Source organism: Lutjanus erythropterus, chromosome 10, assembly GCF_056507025.1.
Source record: "Lutjanus erythropterus isolate fLutEry1 chromosome 10, fLutEry1.hap2, whole genome shotgun sequence".
Taxonomy (NCBI): Eukaryota; Metazoa; Chordata; class Actinopteri; order Lutjaniformes; family Lutjanidae; genus Lutjanus; species Lutjanus erythropterus.
The window spans coordinates 12,058,654-12,079,568 of record NC_139326.1 but is presented as its reverse complement, the minus strand read 5'-3'; the positions used below and the strand labels follow the sequence as shown (position 1 = coordinate 12,079,568).

The 20,915-nt window shown below is 38.8% G+C and overlaps 1 protein-coding gene across 1 annotated transcript in view; it reads left to right on the top strand.

Moving 5' to 3' along the window:
* Positions 1-18,758, top strand: part of eeig1a (estrogen-induced osteoclastogenesis regulator 1a) — a 33,374-nt gene extending 14,616 nt beyond the window's left edge. The window contains exons 3-12 of the mRNA XM_084728207.1: positions 5,759-5,879; positions 7,814-7,843; positions 9,811-9,927; positions 12,192-12,238; positions 13,521-13,672; positions 15,117-15,221; positions 15,336-15,531; positions 15,707-15,828; positions 16,902-16,971; positions 18,416-18,758. Of these exons, the coding sequence (XP_084584333.1) occupies positions 5,759-5,879; positions 7,814-7,843; positions 9,811-9,927; positions 12,192-12,238; positions 13,521-13,672; positions 15,117-15,221; positions 15,336-15,531; positions 15,707-15,828; positions 16,902-16,971; positions 18,416-18,461 (1,006 nt within the window). The 3' untranslated portion in view covers positions 18,462-18,758. The remainder of the gene's footprint in view (positions 1-5,758; positions 5,880-7,813; positions 7,844-9,810; positions 9,928-12,191; positions 12,239-13,520; positions 13,673-15,116; positions 15,222-15,335; positions 15,532-15,706; positions 15,829-16,901; positions 16,972-18,415) is intronic.
* Positions 18,759-20,915: the final 2,157 nt, after the last annotated feature.

Below are 20,915 nucleotides of genomic sequence, written 5' to 3'. Positions count from 1 at the left end.
TCTGTTTATGTGAGCTCTGTTCAGCTGGAGTGAGAGCAGTTCTGGTGTGTGTACTGTCACTGTGGCCTGCTTCAACTCAGAGTCTGCTGCTAGGCTGCCTTCACAGCTGAGTGCTGACGTGCTGCTCGTATCTTGTATCTTGTCCTTTATTTATGGATGACTCAAGTGTCTTTGTGAAGACTTTAAGTAGGGTTAAACTCTGAAAACATGTCCAAAACACCCAAATTATACAAAATATGTACTTAACTAAGACTGCTTATTGTTAGACCAATAGGTAACATGTTCTTGCACACCATAAATTCAAAACATCCTCTCTTAAATGTAACACCGCAGCCTCCTCCTGCACAAAAAAAAAAACAAAAGACAAGAGAATAAACAGATTCAGAGATTCAAAGGTTGCAGGTGAGATTAAAAACAAACGGCGGCGGGCTTATAAAAACGTCTGAGGCCAAAAGAGAGAGTGTTGCTGTGAGCGTCTGCTCCTCCTCTGAGCTGCTGGCAGACCGTCGGTGGATTTGAGGAGTGTGAGGTTTCCATGGAGTCTGAACAAAGCCATCTGGAGTGAGGAATGTGGTTTGGAAACGCTCCTCGTTACACGCTGGAGGACCAATAGCAAGGGGGTCCTGATAAGAGCCCAGAGAGAGAGAGTGCTTTTGTGTTCCTGGTCTTCTGAGAACCCTGTTTGTTTCCAGGGATAGATGGATGAGTGAAAATCCTCTGTTTAGGATTACAACATAGGGTTAATATTAAAGAAGATTTTGTTTTTGGTGGTTTTAATCTCTTTGTAGTGAATTCCCAGTGTTTTATTTGCTTGCGCCACAATATTTTGCTTGAACATCATTCATTATGTTCAGACGGATTAATATCAGTAGACATTAACCCGGCCTGTAATAAAAGTTATAAATGCACTGTGTGTATCCCAGCAAACATGCTGAGTGTGTTTCTTTCCTGAAAAAACATTTGCAAAGCAGGTTTTTTTTTTGAGGTATTTTTAATCTAGGATCATTTACATCCATGTTTACTTGGTCACAGTCTTCTTTTTTTTGTTTAGCTGTCTATATCAGATATTTTTTTTATTATTTGAATATTACTTTAGTATAGAAATCTCAAGTCATAACATTTGCATATGATAGGTCGCTAATTTTGTCTGACCAACTCTCAAAAAACTCTAAATAGTCTATTTGTTATGATATTTAGTGTAGAAAAGCAATAAAGAGAGGCTCTTGCCAGCAGATGTTTAGTATTTTACTTGTAAGTGAGCAATCAGTTATCAGAATTGTCATCAATCAATTAATTGATTAATTGATGTTGTATTGATCGTCTTTAACAACTAGCCATTATGATAAATACGGTACAGACTATAAATATCCAACAGTGTCTTCAATAAAATATGTTTCAGTCTATGTAAAAATCATAGATATACAGGATTTTAGTTGGAAAACCTGCATTTTTTACTCAGTGTTGTCATCGCACAAAGAAATCAAAACAAAAGTGAAAGTAGTTCAGCCCTGGCTAATGTTTCTTATTAACGATGTTTTCAGCTCAGAGTGCTGCGGAAAAAAAGATTAAAAGTGGTTAAAGAGAGAGAGAGAGAATGACAGAAGTGAAGTGGAAGAAATCACACAGCACATAATGGAGGGGTGGTGAATAAGATGAAGGGGGGAGGGGGAGTGTGAGGAGCAGCTGCTGCTAGTTAGCACTATAGATTGTGTGTGTGTGTGTGTGTGATTGTTGTGTCATTAGCACCTTCTGTCTCATGTGATAACTCAAACTGCCTCATGTATATGAATTGAAATAAAAAACATGAAATCAAGGTAATTCAAACACAGTTGATTGATTAATCACCTGATTGTGCCAGCTTTAGTTTTTTTCTGTCCTCCTGGCAGAAAGACTTAATGGCTGGTGGACAGCTCAGTCAGACGATTGATCTCTCTTTGTTCAGTGTCATATTTCAACAGCTTTAGACAGATTGACATTAAACTCTCTGTCTATATTCATGTTACCCAAAAGGTTGATTCTTAGTGTTTTTGCTGATCCCAGGACTTTTCCTCTAGCACTGCCATCAGGCTAAAATTTCTGTTCGTAGATAGGAAATACTTAAATCTAACAGGTAGTTGAACCCACGGGTCTTGAACAGGTAAATGTCCTCATTAATCACAAAGTGGAAGCTCAGATTACATGATTTTGTTCCCTGATCTGTTAATCTGATCTATATTATCCCACTGGATGAATTTTATCAGTTCTTTGATTTGGTTTCTGTTACCACCAGGGATTGACCGTAATATTTTTAAGTTCTGGCCCCTCGGACCACCAAGCCCCTAAATTTGGTGACCTAGATAGATTTTTGTTTCTGATGAAAAGCCAGCTGGACTGCACACACCGCAGTACATTATGTCCTTAGATTCACTCCTAAATATTTGGTTTGTTTGTGGTTCTTCTGTGAGGATTGTATTAGCGGTTTGAGTAAACTTAATAAACCCATACTTCAGTAGCCCCGACATATCGGATTCACAGAGTAATTTTTTGTGGCCACAGGCCATTGGGCCATGGTTAATGTTGTACCAGTTTTGTTATTATATTAGAAAGGATCTTCACCCTCCTTATTGCCCTGTGGAAACCATCCATAGATTGTACCGCATGTATTTTATGATTATTTTTAAATTGTTGAAACAGACAAATAGATAGTCTTGCATAGCCTCAGTGCTGGTGAAAGGTCTGGATCTACACATGATAATTCTGCTTTGAGGGGGAAAAATACGCTCTGGCTTATTACTGTTTCTTTGAGCCGATCACAGTCATCTTGGGCAGTGCAGGATGCAGAGACGATCCCCCTGGAAAATAGTACCGGGGTGGAACATTTGCATGTAAGGAGATGGGCTTTGCATTTAAAATTTTTAAATCACCACAAGAGAAAAGCTAACAGCTACTAGCTTGTTTACATTAGTACTGTTAGCGACTAGGCGCTAACTGCCCATTTTCAGTGTCTAGATTGCTAGCTCGGAGGTTGTTGTCGTTTCCTAGGGACTTTAAGAACGCAGATGCCTGGAACAGGTGACCAATGGCAGGCTTATATCCACAGTCAAATCACGTCCTGTGAGTCAAACAAATAAATGAGAAACTTTAATTGTTTACAGCAATAATAATAAATCTCTGGAGCTGATGTTAAGTTTTCAGATAATCCAAATGTAAATCACATGACCAGTTTACATGTTACTTATTTAGACAGACAGGAACTATTAAGACTGTACTTCCCTTGATGTACCAGAGTTGCAACAATAAAAACAAATCATGAGTACTGGGATTTCTCTTTCACCTACAAATGCACGCCCCGCCATGAAGCACTGTGTCTGTGATTTATACGTGTTGGAATTAAGGAGACATCATGAGGTTTATGTGACTCCAGAAACATTTGGCCGCTCAGTTGCTCTACTTCTCCTCAACATGTTGTTGGACAGAATCCAATAAAAGTTCCTAAATGAGATGTTTTCCATTTACGAGGAGAACAAGAACACTTTTTGTGCTTTCCCTGGTGATTGACAGAGGTTTTACACAAATTATGGTGCTCTTATTATGGTATTTAACTTGAGAAGAGTGTAGATTCTCGTAACTTAGTTAGCAATAATGAAGACCTGTACATAAGGATTTTAAGATTTTAAAGTAATGTTTCCCCCATAATGGGCATGTAGCATTTTAGAGTACAACTTCAAACGTCCTGACTTTGTTTTTTGGACGTCTTCCTGTTTTAGCATCAGAGACGTTTGCAAGTAACTACAAATAACACAGTAGAAACGCTTCTGTTCACAGTGAAAAACATATTTTTAGCCACGTTAGCGGTGTGGCTCTGTGGATGGCAGGGTCCACCTCTTTGGTCCAGACTGAAATATCTCTAGAAATATTGAATCAGTTGCATTTGAATTTGGTACAGACATCACTGGTTCCCAGAGGTTAAATTCTACTGACTTTCTCAGACTTTTTATGTTTGTGTTTTTGAGTGAAATGCTTCTCCAAGTGGTTTATGGATTTCCTTTAACTTTTGGTAAAAACATTCATGTTCCCCTCCAGATGAACTGTAATAACGTAAACCCTAACTTTTCATCCAGTGCCATCCACTTTGGTTTATGACCAAGTACTTGAAAAACCAATGACACTCCCAGCATCAGCTGTACTTTGTGTTTAGTGCTAGTTAACACATGTTGGCATGCTGACAAGCTTAACTAAGATGGTGAACATGGTAAACATGATACCTACTTAATGTCACCATAGTAGGAAGTATAGCCGCACAGAGCTGCTAGCATAGCCGTAGACTCCTAACCTGGATTTATAGTTGACGCAGTGAGTCCCACCATATGCACCTTCATCAGCTGATATTTCTTCCTCAACACTAGATGAATGTGTGTTTCGATTAGGCCTTATCATGCTTTATATTCTCAGCTGTGCTGTGTTTAGTTAAACCAACTGTGCAAAATCAAAAAATATGTGATTAACTTTCTCACAAGACAAAGAAAAGCTGGAAATCTTCTGAACTAGCCAGCAAGAATTAGGTAATGTTTGGCATTTTTTTTGCTTGAAAAACAAACTCAGATGACCTATCAAAATAGTTAAAGCTTGTTTTTATGTTGTGTCAGCTCTGAATAAGAGTCATGGCTAATTTTACAGATGACATGTAGTTCTGCAGAAAATCAGATTTTGATTGGAATCTTGTTTTGACAACACAACACATGTTGCAAGTGCTATATTAAACAAATAAGTCTTTTTTTTTCAGTACATACCACACAGATTCCTCTCTTGCTGCGTGCTGCGGTGTTTCAGGGAAATTTCTTTGGAATTTGTTGAAGTGCCAGTCACATTAGCTTTTGTTTTCAGCAACAAACAGATCAGTGACGTGGTCTGTTTGTAAACCTACTGCTGTGCTGTGTTCCCACATGTTTGCCAGGATGTATGGGTATTTAAAGGTGTTTCACTCGCATTTCTGACAAGACTAACTGTGTTTTCACAGAAGTCTGTTGACCATTTTAGACTGTTTCCTTGACAGCTTTCTTGTCAGTAAAGCAGGAGGGAAAATCCTTAGATGCAAACCAGATTACATGTTGGTAAAGTCATTCCATCAGTGGATGTGAGGTCACTTAGTGGCTCAAGAGACTGTCTTGTTGACAAAAAGTCTCCTCAAACATGCATTGGCCCACAAATCATTGAAATGTTCGGCTAAGTCAAGCTAAGATAATTTTCTTTGAGTGTCAGAAGTCATGGGAATCAGCTCTGTAATTCACTTAGCTTTGGAAAAACTCTCTCATAACATGTTTCCCCAGTATTGGCCTGATAAATCTGATCCTCCGATACACTGGTCATGAGTCTGTGAGAAAGGGATGACATAACTGGAAAAAATGTGTTGTTCAGAGTCCGAGAATATATAGCAAATCAAAATTATAAGCTGCTATGTCCTGGAAACATTTGGTTTTGACCTAAATGTCAGGAAATATTTGGGGAAAAGTTCTTGATTAGTCCTGGTCTATGTGTAAATACATAATTTAGGTTGTTGCCATTTTGCTTTATATGTTTCAGTGTCAGTCTCAGTTATATTGCCTCAGTACATAGGAAACTGAGTTATATTCCTATTAACCAAAGTCTGCAATTCAAGAAGTGAGGAGTAAGCAAAAATAGAAAGGCATTTTGAAATGAATAATTCATTGGAAGCACAAGAATGCAGAATATTGTTTATTCCAGAGATTTATGTGCTTCTCCTTTTTTTCTCTCTCTGCAGAGAGGAGGTTCAAGAGAACTGTGTTCGCTGGAGGAAGAGATTTACCTTTGTGTCTAAAATGAGTGCCAACCCCCACACCGGAGTCCTGGATCCCTCCGTCTGCAGGGTTTCAGTCAGGAAGGTACGACTCTCAAAGTGTCCTCCTCGAGTCTGGACATAAAATAGAAATATTCCATGTGTCTTTCCAACTCTTAAGACATGGAAAGATGACCACCAAGAGATATACAGAGCTTTTATTTAAAAACATGGGGACATTTTATTAAATATATTCAAAGTCACCTACCAAAATGTTGCAATGTTTACAGATAATGTCATGTAATTTAGTATAAGAGCTATGCAAGAAATGCAGGGTTTCAGGGTTGTGTTTCAAAATTAAAATATTTATATGTTGACCTGGAATTATAACCACTTAGAACCACTAAGAATGTAATTTCAGACGTATGAAATGCAATTATATAACTAGTGAAAATAATGATTATATTTGAGATCTACTGTTCCTTATATAACTAGTCAGAGTTGAATTTTAGATGCCAACCATTCAAAATATAATTATATATATCTTCAATGATGGACACATCTGAAACTAATATACTAAAAAGGGGAAACAGATCAATACAATGCCTTAAAGCTTTTAACCAAATATAATAGAAAACTACACTTCTGTTGAGTCAAAACATTCAGTTATGCAGTTGTATACTTGCATGTCGTTATTATTTTCTTTTGTGACAAGGAGTATCAAAGAGTGATTACTGAGAGACCCTTGAATCCTTGGTGCTTCATCTGTTATTGATGAAACCGTATCATTGTTGTTGAGGAAATCAGTGCAGCTGTTGCAAAGAAGCTATGCACCGCTGTGCTCTTAAAGGACGGCATGTGGTTTGGAGTAGTATACCCCGCCCGGTTCAACATCATCCTCCATGTCGTAAATAACCGGGAGCAGGCTTCTACCGAGAGTGTATAATCAATTCAGTAGTGCAGCAGTAACAGTCCGGATATTTTGGGTTTGTCTTCTGCACCTTTTCAACTGTACTGGACTGCATGTTTTTCTAGATGCCTGTGTCCTGTTTTAATTTGGTAGGAATGTGATAAATATTTGAATGAAAAGTGATACAGTTTTAGCTGTCTAGATTAATTTTAATTAAATTAAATTTAATTATATTTAACCTTGTAATTCGGACCAAGCGGCAACCTCGGTTATTGAGAAATGACGCCAATGCAGAAGTGCTTAAAACTGCAGTTCCTCGAGTAGCTATTTGATACTGCCTCCACATTGAAATATCCAGTTTTACAGCAGAAATAAACAGATAATTTCCCTGTTAATGACAAGTGTAAGCGGACTGAACTCACCCGTTGAGGCTTGAAGTTATGCATAATTAAGGGCCTGTCTGCTTTGAGTTACAGGTGGGTGCTCTTACATGTGGCTAGCCACATGTAACAGCCTCAGCTCCACCCATCCTCCACCACTTTGCCCAGTTTTGGATTAGCTGGGCGTTAGGTAGACTCAGATACTACTGAGTTGGCGCCGCTTTTACAACGACTCTTTAGACCTTTGTGTGGTGTCACAGACAATAGTCTGCTATTGATTATACAGTCTATGGTTCAGACCTGCTTCACATTAAAATATGGCTGCTAAAAGTTTGTTTTTAAACTGTCTATCTTAGGTCAAGAAAAAAAAAACTTTTAAAATAAATTTGCCCAGTTTAAAGGTAAGGTATTAAAATAAATATAATTTTAGTACTGATGTCAAATGTTTTAAACGATACTCAGTCCTGCAGAACTGCATCCACTAACAAACTTGATTAACCTCCAAAAATGTACAGACTGGAGGTTTGGAGACATTTTGAGAAAAATGTATCCAGGATATTTCAGTGCAGACTTGATGGTAGATCTCCCATGTGAACGCCGCCTTGGTGCCATGCTCTGAGAACCGTGAGTCTGGTCTCAGTCTGTAATTTCAGCTCTGTCGTTGGAGCCCTGTAATTGGAGGTCTCTGTAATATAAAGTTGGATAAGTTGGATCACTGGGTTCATAACTGTCTTCCTGTTTTCCTTGCAGGAACTCAAAGGAGGAAAAGCATATACGAAGGTAAGCGCTTGTGTCTCCGTCTCGGCCGCCTCACCTCTCACGTTCGTAAACACATAGGAACAGTTACAGATGAGCTTGTGTCAGCCACTGTAAACTTAAATGCCACATTGTGTAAATATTAGCATTTCTCACAGCACTTTGACGAGCATGCCACTTGCAGGGCGTGACCATAAATCAAAAACTTGTCCTCTTTACAGTCACATTTGCCGGGAATCCGCAAAACATCCTGCCAACACCTTTCAAACTGTAACTGATCGAGATCCCGACAAATGAGTCACGTCTCGTGAATAAAATTACAAGGTCAAACCCCCCATGAAGACAAAGTTTTGTTGATCCGTGGCCGTTGTTGCCTGACAGGAACTGCTTCCTCTGTTTTTACACGTTCTCCATTTAGATTTCCTTTGGTTAAATATACCCGGCTTCCCTCCTTAGAAGTTGGCTTCCTTAAATACACACCTATGAAAACAGAAGCTCCCTAAAGAAAGGGAAACCTGGAGAATGAAGAATGGGAACCTTTAGCTTGAGAGAGCTGCACAGTTAATTTAAAATAACACTAAGAATGCAGCTCAGACAAAGGCAGTTTCAACATGGCAAGAAGATGTGAGGTTTGTTAGATAAAGGTCATGTAGACAGACAGAGTCCTTATCAGTGTAATCTGTGGCTGTGTAGAAATCCCTGTTGACCAAGTATAGGTCAGGGTTTTCTAAATGTACAGCAAGTACTCGGACCATGATGACTTTTCACTAAAAGAAAGCAAGAGTGCCTTCAAATTAAACTCGCTGAGGTCATATTTTAGAAACAGAAAGCTGACGACACCATACATTTGATTGTGAAGAGGTCAAGAGGTTGATTGGCCTGGACTACATGATTGACAGGCTGTTAAAAGTTCCTTCAGTTTAATTTTAAAATGTTGTGAACTCACAAACAAATTGCACAGTGCAACAGCAGACCTCCCTGTTATACCACCTTTCTAGTAGTAATGACTAATCAGGTGTGAAAAGGGCAGTTTCACCAGTTTGGTGTGCCTAGACTTTGAGGAGTTCACAAATGGGAGGCCGACATTAGTCTTGTTCTGGCCTTCCTTCCTTCCTAATTGAGATCACGCCTCATTATCACCCGCCGTGAGGTGATCAACGCCCTGCTGCTCTGAGTGAGGGGACTTTTCTGGAGAAAGTGGCCCACTCTGTCACTAGCTGTGTCCCCATTGGTGTATTCTTGAACCCATTTTCATGTATCGTGTTAGAAAAGGTCGATGGAAGCAACAGAGTTTGGGCCTCAAATTCGTACAGTGTTTTTATGAGAGTTTGAGGTGTTTTTTGCCTTTTTCGCTAAAGAGTTAATTAATGTTAGATTAATGTTAGAATTAATGTGAGATGGAAACATGGATGAAAAAGGTTCTGGTGTAGCGAACATTTGGCGCACATGACCGATCAGCTGTTTTCGCTCCAGGAGAAGAAGAAGAAGCTGTGTCCAATAGACAAAAAATGTCAATGACATAATTAATGGCAGTGTTTTTTCTTCACTATATAGTAACATTACTAGTCCTGTAAATGGGACATAATTGAGGTCACAGAGACTTTCACAAATTAAGCCATCATAACAGGATGTACTAACTGCACACCTGCTCAGTCGATGTAGAGCTGAACATTATTATCTGCTAACTGTTAGCAGGTAATAATGCTAAAATGTAATTGCCTACGTGTGAAAGCTGATTCCTTCATCAAAGCTCCTTTAAACTCACTCTCACGTTGGTTTGATGTCTGTTAAGACTGACGTGTGGTTTTTGCACTCTGTCATAGAGAAAAACTTCAGAAGCTCGTGACGTTAACGATGTGAAATTGCCTGGTGTGTTAAATAATGGTTATCACAGAAATCTCTCTGTTGTAAACACTTGCCAAAAATAAGGACTGGTGAACCCCTCCATTAGTGAATGTAGAATTAACTCTTCTTCTCCTCCTCACCCTCAGCTGGGCTTCACAGACCTCAACATGGCGGAGTTTGCGGGTTCTGGCTCCACCGTGCGCTGCTGTCTGCTGGAGGGGTACGACACCAAGAACACACGGCAGGACAACTCCATACTGAAGGCAAGGAGACGTTCAGTGACCAAAAATATGAATGAGGGGGAAAAAGGAAAACTGATGTGAAAAGAAAAATAAACTCTGTGAATGATTTGTCAAATATGTCAGTTAAGACCAATGTTAAGATCACAGGAACAAAAAGAGAATAATTAGGGATTTTATTTTTTGAAGTTGTGCCCTCATCATGCAAACAAGAATATTAATGTGTCATAAATCTTATAATGCCTGAAGCAAGCTTGATTATTAACTCAGACACTTTGACCTTTGACATTTGACCTTTTCATTGATTGCTTCCACTCAGGCAGAGTGGATAGAGATAGAGGATCATTTGTCACATTTTTCTGTCAAAATGAAAACATGTTTTAATTCATTTTGATATATGTCTGTAGTTTCATTTAGAGCTGAAATGAGTTGTTGATCAGTTTGTCAGTCTAGAGATAGTAGATCAGATTTTTTTTTTTATATATATAATTGCAGCAAATTGCGGAGTGTTCCCTGGCTTTCTTTCTTTCCTGCTTTTCTTTGTCTCAAGTGATAGAAAAATGATTATTTTGGGGTTTGGGACAGATGGTTAGACAAAACAAACTTTTAAGATCATCACTTATTGACCAAATTGAGAAGATAACAGGCAGGTTAATCAATAATGGAAAATAATCATTATTATTTTAGCTCTAGTTCAATCAGCTTCCTAGAGGATTTGGATTTTCTTTTAACCTTTTTATGATTTGCATGCTTTAAAACAACAGCATAGGGACATTTTTGGATATCTTTAACATTGAAGGTGAAGCTAGAGCTCTTAAATACTGAACTCTTTCCTCAGCTGCTGCACTGAACACAAATCATGCTGATTAATTCATTGATTAGTTCATTTTAAATCTGTTACCCTGTAATGAAAAGAATTTTCAACCACAGTTCATAATGAAAGCAGATAATAAAAACCTGTAAATGTAAAAAGGAACTGCAACTTATAATTGTTTTTATTACTGGGTAATCTGCAGATTATTTCATTGAGTAATTGTTCCATTTATAAAAGATAGTGAAAATTGTCAGAGAAACTAACAAATGTGTTCTTGTGTCAGACCAACAGGCCAAAACAAAACCCAGATTTATAATCACAAAGAGACATGTTACGTCTTCTAACAGCCAGCCTCATCTTTGTGTTGTCTTTTGTCCTCCTGTTTGTTTTAATTTTATCTACTTGTTTTATTCATAGATGATAAATGGCTCTTGCAAACATTTTTGTAAACAGAACTGTTCATACTGTGCAGACAAAGTCCACTCAGGATCCAACTATTAGGATGTATTGTGATATAAATCAAAACAATTAGTCTACTTAATAATAAATCAATCTACAAAATTAATTGATAGTTTGTATTTGTAAGTTCCAGCTTCTCATTTTTGAGGATTTGCTGCATCTCTTTGTCTCATGAGGTAGTAACCTGAATATATTTTGATTTTGGAGCAATCTGAGGACCTAATTTTAGGCTTCAGGATATTGTGATGGTCATTTTCACAACTTCCTGGCATTTTCTAGAGCAAAATATTGCTGTTAATTTGCAGACCCGGAAAAAAATCACTATTTATCCATAATCCATCCTTAATACAAAGCTGCTAGTTTCACTCTCAGCTGAGGCACTTAAATGTCTCTGTGGGTCAAGGAGGTTCTGGTTTATTCACTGAGAACTTCTGGAACTTCAGCTCCTCCCAGAGGCCGTGAGCACAAACTGCTCTGTGCAACCAAGAGCCAAGACAGTCATGAGTAGATTTGTCATCTCAGTCTTCTGGAAGACTTCATGCTGTGCTGCTGTGCGTAACTCATACGTCAGTGAGCTTTCTGGGAATTTACTCCCAACTTCTCCAGTTAATTTTTATTATTGCTTAAGCAGCCAACAGACTGTTGAAACATCTTCATTGTTATTACTGGGTAAAAAAATGTAGGACAGAGATTTTTGGAACTGAGCTGGGCTGATTGGTGATAATGTTCAGGTTCTGATTATCCCCCTGTGATTAGGACGGAAAAACTGCTTTGATTTACGGTATGCTGATTGACTGCTGCGCAGGAAGGCAGTCAGGTGTGCAGGAAAAGAGAAAGAACATGCACTCCAGAGGGAAAAGGCAACAAAAATGTTTGATAATTTTGTTAGTGTTAAACCAGAGATAAGTGTGACAAAATGAGAAATCTAATTAATCTCTTTTTACAGCACTTCTTGGCATGGCAGTAAAACAGCTGTTATATTGTGAGGTAAAATGTGTTTTTATGTTTTTTAAAGGTGATCATCGGGATGACCCTTCTGTCTGGAGATCCGTGTTTTAAAACGTGAGTAGTTCAAAATTCTGAGAGTCAGATGATTTCTAAATACTGTAATTAGGTTTAATGGTTAACAGTGTTTCCACTGAATTGGCTGCTCTGTTTTGTAATTAATCCAATTAATTACATTAGTACAGAACACGTGGGCCTGAACAAACAGTTTAATGAGACATATTTTGCAATATTTGTTGTTACTGATAGCTGGCATTTAAACATTTAAAGACTGCAAATTGAGATCTGCATGCAACATCAGAGAGAAAATCTAGTTACTGTGCTACATGAACCCTATAGCAGTTATATTACAACTTACATTGTCTGTGATTTCTGCACCAGTAGCAATGGTGGAGGCAAACAGAAGATGAGCAGGAGGGAATATTTTTGACTTGATGCCTGCCCATCTTTGGTTTTAGGTGGATTACATTAATGAACTACTCTGACTGGGAAACTTTTATTGCACTCGCGGTAACATAACAAGTTATCGTCAACTGCAGTAATTAGTTATCTTTAATAGACTGGTCTCTGTTCGACTCTGTGTGTGTGTGTGCCCCGGAGTGGACAGGCATTAAAAAATACAGTTATAGTAGAAACACTTGCGTAATCACATCAGTCTAAATGTGTAGAAACCATTATAAACATAAATTATGTTTTTATACCTTTACTGAGGCTTTTGAGTCTCACTCGTTGTTAAACTTGGCATCATGCTCTTGAGTTTTGTGGACCTTTTTCTCTTTTGTGTTTCTGAGTTGTGGTATTTTGTCACCTTGCCTCTGTCTTTTAGCAGTGTTAAAGTTTAAAACACTGAATTTCTGGACATAAAACTAGTAAATCTAAAGCAAACTATACATTTCCTCCAGGATAAACTGCAGATATTTTTCAACTCTGTATATATCTACTAAGTTCAGTAGTGATTACAGTGAGAATTCCTTCCATTTTATGAAACAAATTACAAAAAGGCAAACCATATTGCCTCATACCATTAGTGTGCTCCAAGCCACTTAACATTTTTAACTATTTGTCAAAACAAGTTGGCATATTTGTTGAAGGACTTCTGTGTTATGTGTCTCCACAGGTATTTATCATTCTCCTGGGATTTTCTGCACATATTTAAGCTTTTAACTGGTTTCTGAAACACTAATAATTGTGTTTCTGGTCCTTTTGTTGCTGCAGTGACTCAGTTTCCCCGTGGTCAATAAAATTAATCTTATCTGAGCGTGCCAAGTTAAGCAGAACTGCAGCTCTGTGCTCGTTTAATCTGTTCCAGACTGATAAGTGCTGTTTTTTTTTCCTGCAGGCCTCCCAGCACAGCAAAGTCCATCTCCATCCCCGGACGGGAACACACCCTGCAGCTGGACTGTAAGGGGGAGGGAACAGCCGAGCCCGGGCCGGCTGGAGGGGTTTCTCTGGGTCGAGCCGCCAAGCCTCGACCCTCAATCATCAGCTCAGGTACAACTCATGTCTCATCACAGAGACTTTTAGTCAGTACTTGAAAAGGACTCTTTTTAGTCAGGGTTACCATCTGAGATTAGGTTTCATTTTAGATCAGGTTCCAAGCTTGCAAAATACCCAGTTTCCTTAAGCCAGTGGTTCTCAAACTGAGGGGCGGCCCCCTGCTGATGTGCCAATGCAAGGCAGAACACATGGCTAGGCGAAAATGTGGAGCTTGAAATATTTTTTTTCACAAGGGAACAATAACCAAATAAGTATCTTGGATGCTTGCAAGTGTATCAAGGATTGCAGTATTTATTTAGACAGAAGATTGACAGATTTCTGACTGTGAAGAAAATAAAAATCAGTTAATGCCCAGTAAGCAAATATATCAGTCACATATAAAATATTGCAAAGCTTTTCTTATGCTTAAGTTCACAAACAGCAGGGATTTTTGTGTTTTGTGTTGTAAGAAATCAGCTTTGAGGTTATTAAATCTAATATTTTTAATCTGCCCAACCCCCCCCCCCCTTTTTTTTTTTAATTTTCTTAAGAAAGAGTAATGCTTGTAATGCAAAGAGTAGTATTTACTAGTACTTACTAATGAGTATTTGAATGTTTGTTTTTTAGGTGTAATGGATGAATGGATTTGATGAGGGATTCAAAAGGATTTGGATTTTATAAGCAGATGTGCTGCTGGATTGAGAATCAATAAAATGATGGTGAATCCCAGCCCTTTTTACAGGCACAGTGAAGTTTGAGGTCGAGTGGGATTAAGACTGAGAACAGATCAAATAATGTCCGATTTGCCTTATTAACAACTTATACAACTAACTTATAACTGATATGAAACATTGATACACTGTAAATGGATGTAGAAAAAACATGAGATAAATATTGGACAGTCATTGAGACTGGACTCCAGTCTGCCTTGAAGCAGATGTGTTTCATTTTGAGCCAAAACTTCTTGGAAGAAGTTCTAAAAAAAACTTTTTTGAGAAGATTTTCCTTGCCTGGAAAACTTGCTGGCAATGTTTAGGATTTGTTCAGTTTGAATTAAAATGAAAAATGAAACCTCTTTTTGTTCCAACATGGAAAACTTTAAAGGCTGAGGTTGTTCACAGCACCAAAGTGTTTGGTTCAGGAATCGGTCCAAAACACCTTTTCCACACAATAGAAAGTGCAAAGTGCCACGGGCCGTCAGTGTCTAACAGTATTCAAGGTTTCATAACAAACAAAGGTTAATTTACAAAATCAGTTACTTTGACTGATCGGTGCGAGTGAAAACCTGCCAACTCTTACAAGAACATACAGCACATGGTTATAAATGAAAGCTCCTGTGAGTCAGAAATGGCTGCCATCAACGTAAACAAAGACTGTTTGATGTCTGATCCTGCAGAAGAATATTGACTCATAATAAATAAATATGAGGTTTTAACCGTTGTGTTTTTGATGCTTTCAGGTCTCCTCGAAGAATCAGAAGCGAACCAGCCCAGTCCTGCAGAAGCTTTCCAGTCTGGTCACTCTCGTAACTCCAGCTACGCCAGCCAGCACAGCAAAATCTCAGGTATGAACAGTTTCACTTAGCCCTCAATGTGAGATCTTTTAAAAATCCAGAAAAGTGTCTTTCAAAAATAAGGAATTAATCGCTTTATTTTCCCGTCTCCCCGCCGTCCTGCAGGCTACAGCACTGAGCACTCCTGCTCCTCCAGCCTGTCAGACCTCACGCATCGCAGGAACACCTCGACCGGAAGCAGCACTTCCGGGGGTCTGGGCTTCACTGCTGAGACACCTACAGAGGGGGACAAGGACGCTGGACGTCCAGAAAGACCCCCTCGACCCCCGCGACCTGTCTTACCTCCAAACAGGCCTCCCAGGTACAGATACCGTACAGGAAAGTCTTTCATCAGCGCTCTGGTCATGGGATTTCCAGGATTTACACTCATGATGCTTTACATAGATTTTAGATGTATAAGATAACACAGAAACAAGAAAGGTATAACAATCTGACTATAACTTTCTACTTTTCCTTTTTTACTCATTGTATTTCAGGAGGAAGCAGGACTCTGTGGAGAATCACCCTTCTTGGGTAGACGACACTCGCATCGATGCTGATGACATTGTGGAGAAAATTGTCCAAAGCCAGAATTTTGCTGACATCAACAACACTGAAGGTACAGTGGGAGTGCACAGTACATCAGTACATCAGTACAGAATAATAAAATTACATAGTGTAGCTCCATATCAACCTTTTGTGTCTATGTGATGTTTCTTGTGAGTTGCAAACATGCGATGTATAACCTAAATAGTGATTGCTTCATAGCTTAAAACAAGAACAAGCACAAATATAGAAAAAATACAGAAGGGTTTAGTGCAAGTTGTGTGGACTCACATTATGCAAGGAGGAAACAAGCCAATTCCTTTAAACATAGATGACTTTATGAATTTTACTGCTAAGATCTATATTATTTTATTGGTTATTTTGTCTACCTATGTGGTGGAGTGGAGTAAAACACTGAAAACCGAGACTTTGATCATGTCAGTAACAAATGACTCTGTATTCACGTTAAAGATGTTGATACACTGTAATAACATCAGTATTTTAAGATTAACCTGGGCTGTGATTTATATTTGTAAGAGAAATAGGGTTCCTGTGGGGACAGAGATATAAAAAAAATACTTATATTCAAATGACAAAAGGCAGCTTTGTTTGTTCCTAGTCGGGCTCTCTCTAAGGGTTGGGTTATGCTCGATAAGAACTAGTTTGTGTGACCTGTCGACGTGTCCGTCCACGTCGGACGTTTTTTCACAGTGTTTGCTGTCAAACAAGCTACATGCTAGGTTTGTGAGTCAGCACACCCTTGATGTTGTGTGAAGTGGTGCTGCATGATGTTTCTGGCAGAGGAACATGTTGGAAGGCGTGGTTTATTGGAAATGTAGTCTTAATCTTGAGAAACACCAGCAGTGATGATATCATCTGTGTTACACAGAGGCTATAACTCTTCAACAGGGTCTCATTTGTTTACAGTGAATCTCTCCATGTGAAGGTTTTACAGTGGATGTGACAGCATATTATTTAAGTGTAAAAGCTGTTAACACAGCATCTGTAACTAACTGCACCATGTTTGGACCGAGCTCTCCTTCAGTTAACAGCTCTGTGTTTTATCACCTTTTATTCTCTACACGTTGATGCCTTCTGGCTTCTCTCAGCAGCTGCTAACTGGGTTATTGTGTTTCTGGCTTTCAGACAGCAACCTGCGTCTGTTCGTCAGCAGAGATGGAACCACTGCGCTCAGCGGCATCAGGCTTGGAAACAGGTAAGAAGCCTGACTCTGACTTTCTGCCACTTCCTCCTCCCGTTGTTTCTCCACTCACCCACTGTCTCTGTGTTGCTCTCTCTTCCTCTTTTCCTTCTGGTACTTTCACTTGAATTTCTGAAAAATCTGAGTTCCAGTTATAGAAACATTTCTGCACTGAATTCAGAGTAAACTAGCTTAGAGAGAACAACAGTAGGGACCCACATATGCCCATCACATGCTTGGTCAGATTCCGGCATGTATCTGGGCGTTTGTCCTGTTTGTCACTGGTTTTAAACTATTTCAAAACAATATCCAGCCCTACTGAGAATACAGAAGAGCCCTTTTTCAGTCCACCAGTCAAGTCCGCCTCTACTATAAGAGATCACTGTACGGTTTAGGTCAAAGATCTGCATCAGAGCTCCTGACCCAGTACGAACCTTGCAGACCTCTCAGGTCGGCTGGGTTTGGATTACTGGTTGTTCCCAGAGTCAAAACTAAACATGGCTCAAGTGTGGAAGAAACTGCCAGAAGAACCAAGACTTGAAACAATGCTGACTACTTTCAAGTCTGCACTCAAGACCTACCTGTTTACCATTGCTTTTTAATTAATTTTCTTATAAATCAAATTCATTTTAGCTTATTTTGTTTTTATTCGGGGTGCATGCGATTTCCCTTTGCTTGCTTGCTTTTATTATTTTTATAAATTTTTGTGCTTATGCTTATGTATTTTGTAAAGCACTTTGAGTATGAATTGCACTATTTAAATAAATTTCTCTTGCATTGCCTACTTCCATGAGCTTTTCCCCTTCATTTCATTTTAAAAGGTTTCTAACACACTCAGGGCTAAGATTCGTGGGAGCTGCTTGTTAGTGTTGTCTTATCTTTGTTCTCAAATTTTACTACCCATGATGACATGGCTCAAAAGCCAAGCATAATCAGGACAGTATTTAAGACAGTTACTGCCAAAAACAAAAAACAAAACATAACTGAACAAAAAAATGGCCCTTTTCGATTCTTTGACTCTGACATTTAACCAGTGACACAGTGTCTGCCTGCAGAGCTGCCGTGTCTTTGAGACTGCATCTGAAAATCAATCACTATTGATGATACAGACCACTGTTTAGTATGACTCAGTCTCATTCAAGTGTTATACAGCTGACTCAAATTATCTGCCAGTGCTACCTAAAAATAGAGCAACAGAGAAATGCATGTGACCTGCATAGTGTTTGATTTCATCATCTGACGCACTGTTGTCTGCTGCATATGATTCTTTTTGTGTGTTGAGGGTAGATATGCTGTGCAGATTGTAAAGTCCTTCGAGGCAGATTTGTTATTTGTAATTTTGGGCTATATAAATAAAATTGACTTCATGAATATGTAAATGACTTAGACACAGCTTTACTATCCATCCAGTTCACACAAACATTCTGACTCTTGTCCCTGTGTGTCTGCGTCCATGCAGGGTGTCTGCAGGCGGGTACGAGCCTGTGGTGATCGAGAGCCATTAAAAGCGTGAGAGGCGACGCGTTGACCTGTGGATCGTCTCGTCTTCTGTCTCGCTGGTCTTCCTGGAGCTTCAGCCGGTCTGACGCCGTGAGGGGAAAACCGTGTCAGTTTGCACTTTACGTGAAGTTTGTGGCAGTCTGCTTGTCTGCAGCCCGTTCAGCTGTTTTTGTGATGTTGAGAGCGACTCAGAGTGAAAGCGCCAAGGCACAAAACATTTCTGAGACTGCTTCGTGGTGTGTTGTTTACCTGCTTCTGTGTTGCCGTGACAAAATTTTTGATTGGGGATTAGATTTTAAAAAGAGATTTCAGGAAATCACACTTTTTTTACCTAATTTGACCTGTTCAGTGATAAAGATACAGACACCAAAATCATCCATGTGTCCCCAGCTTACTGTTACAACTGATGCTTCATGCTAACACTACTGGTTGTAGGTGACAAACATTATTCAAAGTAAGTTAAACATATTCAAATTTTCATTTTCATACGTCTGAGATCATGCTAATGATCTTGATACCCTCTGGTCCCAATTCCATACTTAGTACTAACTGCATACTGAATACTCCAGGGCCTGGACTACGGAAACCTGCAGATCTTAAAGCATTCTAATGTCATAAAATCTAAAATGGACTCTCCTTACTTTAGGATAACTAACTTTTCCACCTGTAGTAGTGGTTAACTGACTAACTATCTAACACAGTGTCAGCTAACTTGTCTGTACAGCTCCTCTTTTACTGCTTTTACACAGTTAATGTCAAATACAGCAGAGACTGTGTCTGATGTTTTTATCCCACTCTTTTTTAAAATCTCCCAAGTTAGAATTGTTGAAATTTTCCCAAAAAGAACATTTCTCTACAGATGAGACAAACACCTCTAACTCATCTGTTGATGTTCGGTGCCCGTTGGTGTTTGTGCTCCAGTGTTTCGGTGTCATGTTACCATGACAAAAAAGCAACAATTACAAAATTGTTAAGCACAGTGAGATAGTTTCTGAGTTTCTGTAGTACAGCCCCAGCAGTGTAAACTCACTACACTCTTTAAACCTGCTTAGAAAGAGCCTTTAATATGGGACTGAGCCACAGCTACCATGTGTGCTATCATGGATCCTGCTAACAGTTTATATTGTTATGCTAAAAAACTAGCATGAAGCACAGTGGGGTCCTGTTAGGGACAATTAATGGCTATTAGAGTTCATTCTGTCTTCAGGACTAGAACACACTGTCACTGCTGAAGAAAGACTACAGTAAAATTAACACGTCTGAGTTCTCCAACCTCAATCTTTAAAGCACATATAAGCCAAATGGTAAAGTTTTATTTATTTATTTCAATTAAATTGAATGATAAACACGTACAGTAACTTGTACATGTATCACACGACTTGAATGAATGAATTAGAAAAAGTGCCTAAGAAGAAAAAAAGTGATAGAAGAGAGAACTCTACTGTCTTGGACACTGATTATGGTACAATCTGGGCAAAAAGTATGTTTTTTTTTCGCCTGAATTTCAGAGGCAATTTGTGGGGAACATCTTGTGTGTGAGTAATGGCACCATATAAAAGCCATTTACAGACTGGAAAGAAAAATTCTTAACCACTATTAACACTGTCTGTGACAGGAGGTTACTGAGGCTCAGCTGCACTGCAGGCTGGACTGAAGTTTCTCCAGTTGTGATGTACTGGGGACGCATGGATGATACTGGGTTTGCTCACTTCAGGTAACAAACTGGACCAGCCAATTTATAACATTTTAGCCACAATTCTTAGAAAAACTCAAATCTGGCTACGAATTTTATTTAGTGGATTCAGCAGATAATTCTTTTTTAACATGTCTGTAATGTCTTTTTTATTCACCACTTGATGAAAATTAATCTGCAACATTTTTGTTGCTACAAACTGACAGAAATTATAAGCAGTGATCCAGACGTCTTTCATGTGGTGAGACTAATGTGATGTGATTTAAAGTTTACATTTTTAAACGAAGGCCAGACAACAAAACTTTTTTTATGCAGGTTACATATGCATTGCATGACAAAAATTCCAAGATTTTAAGTGTGTTAACTTCCAGGGACAAGCAGCACATCCAACACTGAATATGACCAAGAGTTTAGAAAACCACTGAGCAGCTGTGAAGATGCAGAAACTCTGAATCACTTTAGTTTGTTGTTTCTTCTTTTTGTTTGAAGTTGTTGCTGTTCTCTGTTGATCAGAGAAACGCAGTAGAACCACTTTGTGCCTGTAAAGTTTCTCTTGAATGATCCGAAAGCACCAAGAAAACTGTGATAGCAGAGTGCTAGTGATGGTGAGGAGAGAAATATTGTGTCTTGTTTCTTTTTCAGTTTTTTTTTTTTTTTGTGTCAGTCACGTTGTAACTTGCAGGTGTAGCCAATTTGGAAATCCAACTGCATGTACACTACTGCTGCACTGTAGCTTCATCTCCAGGAGGGTTAATTGTGTGTTATT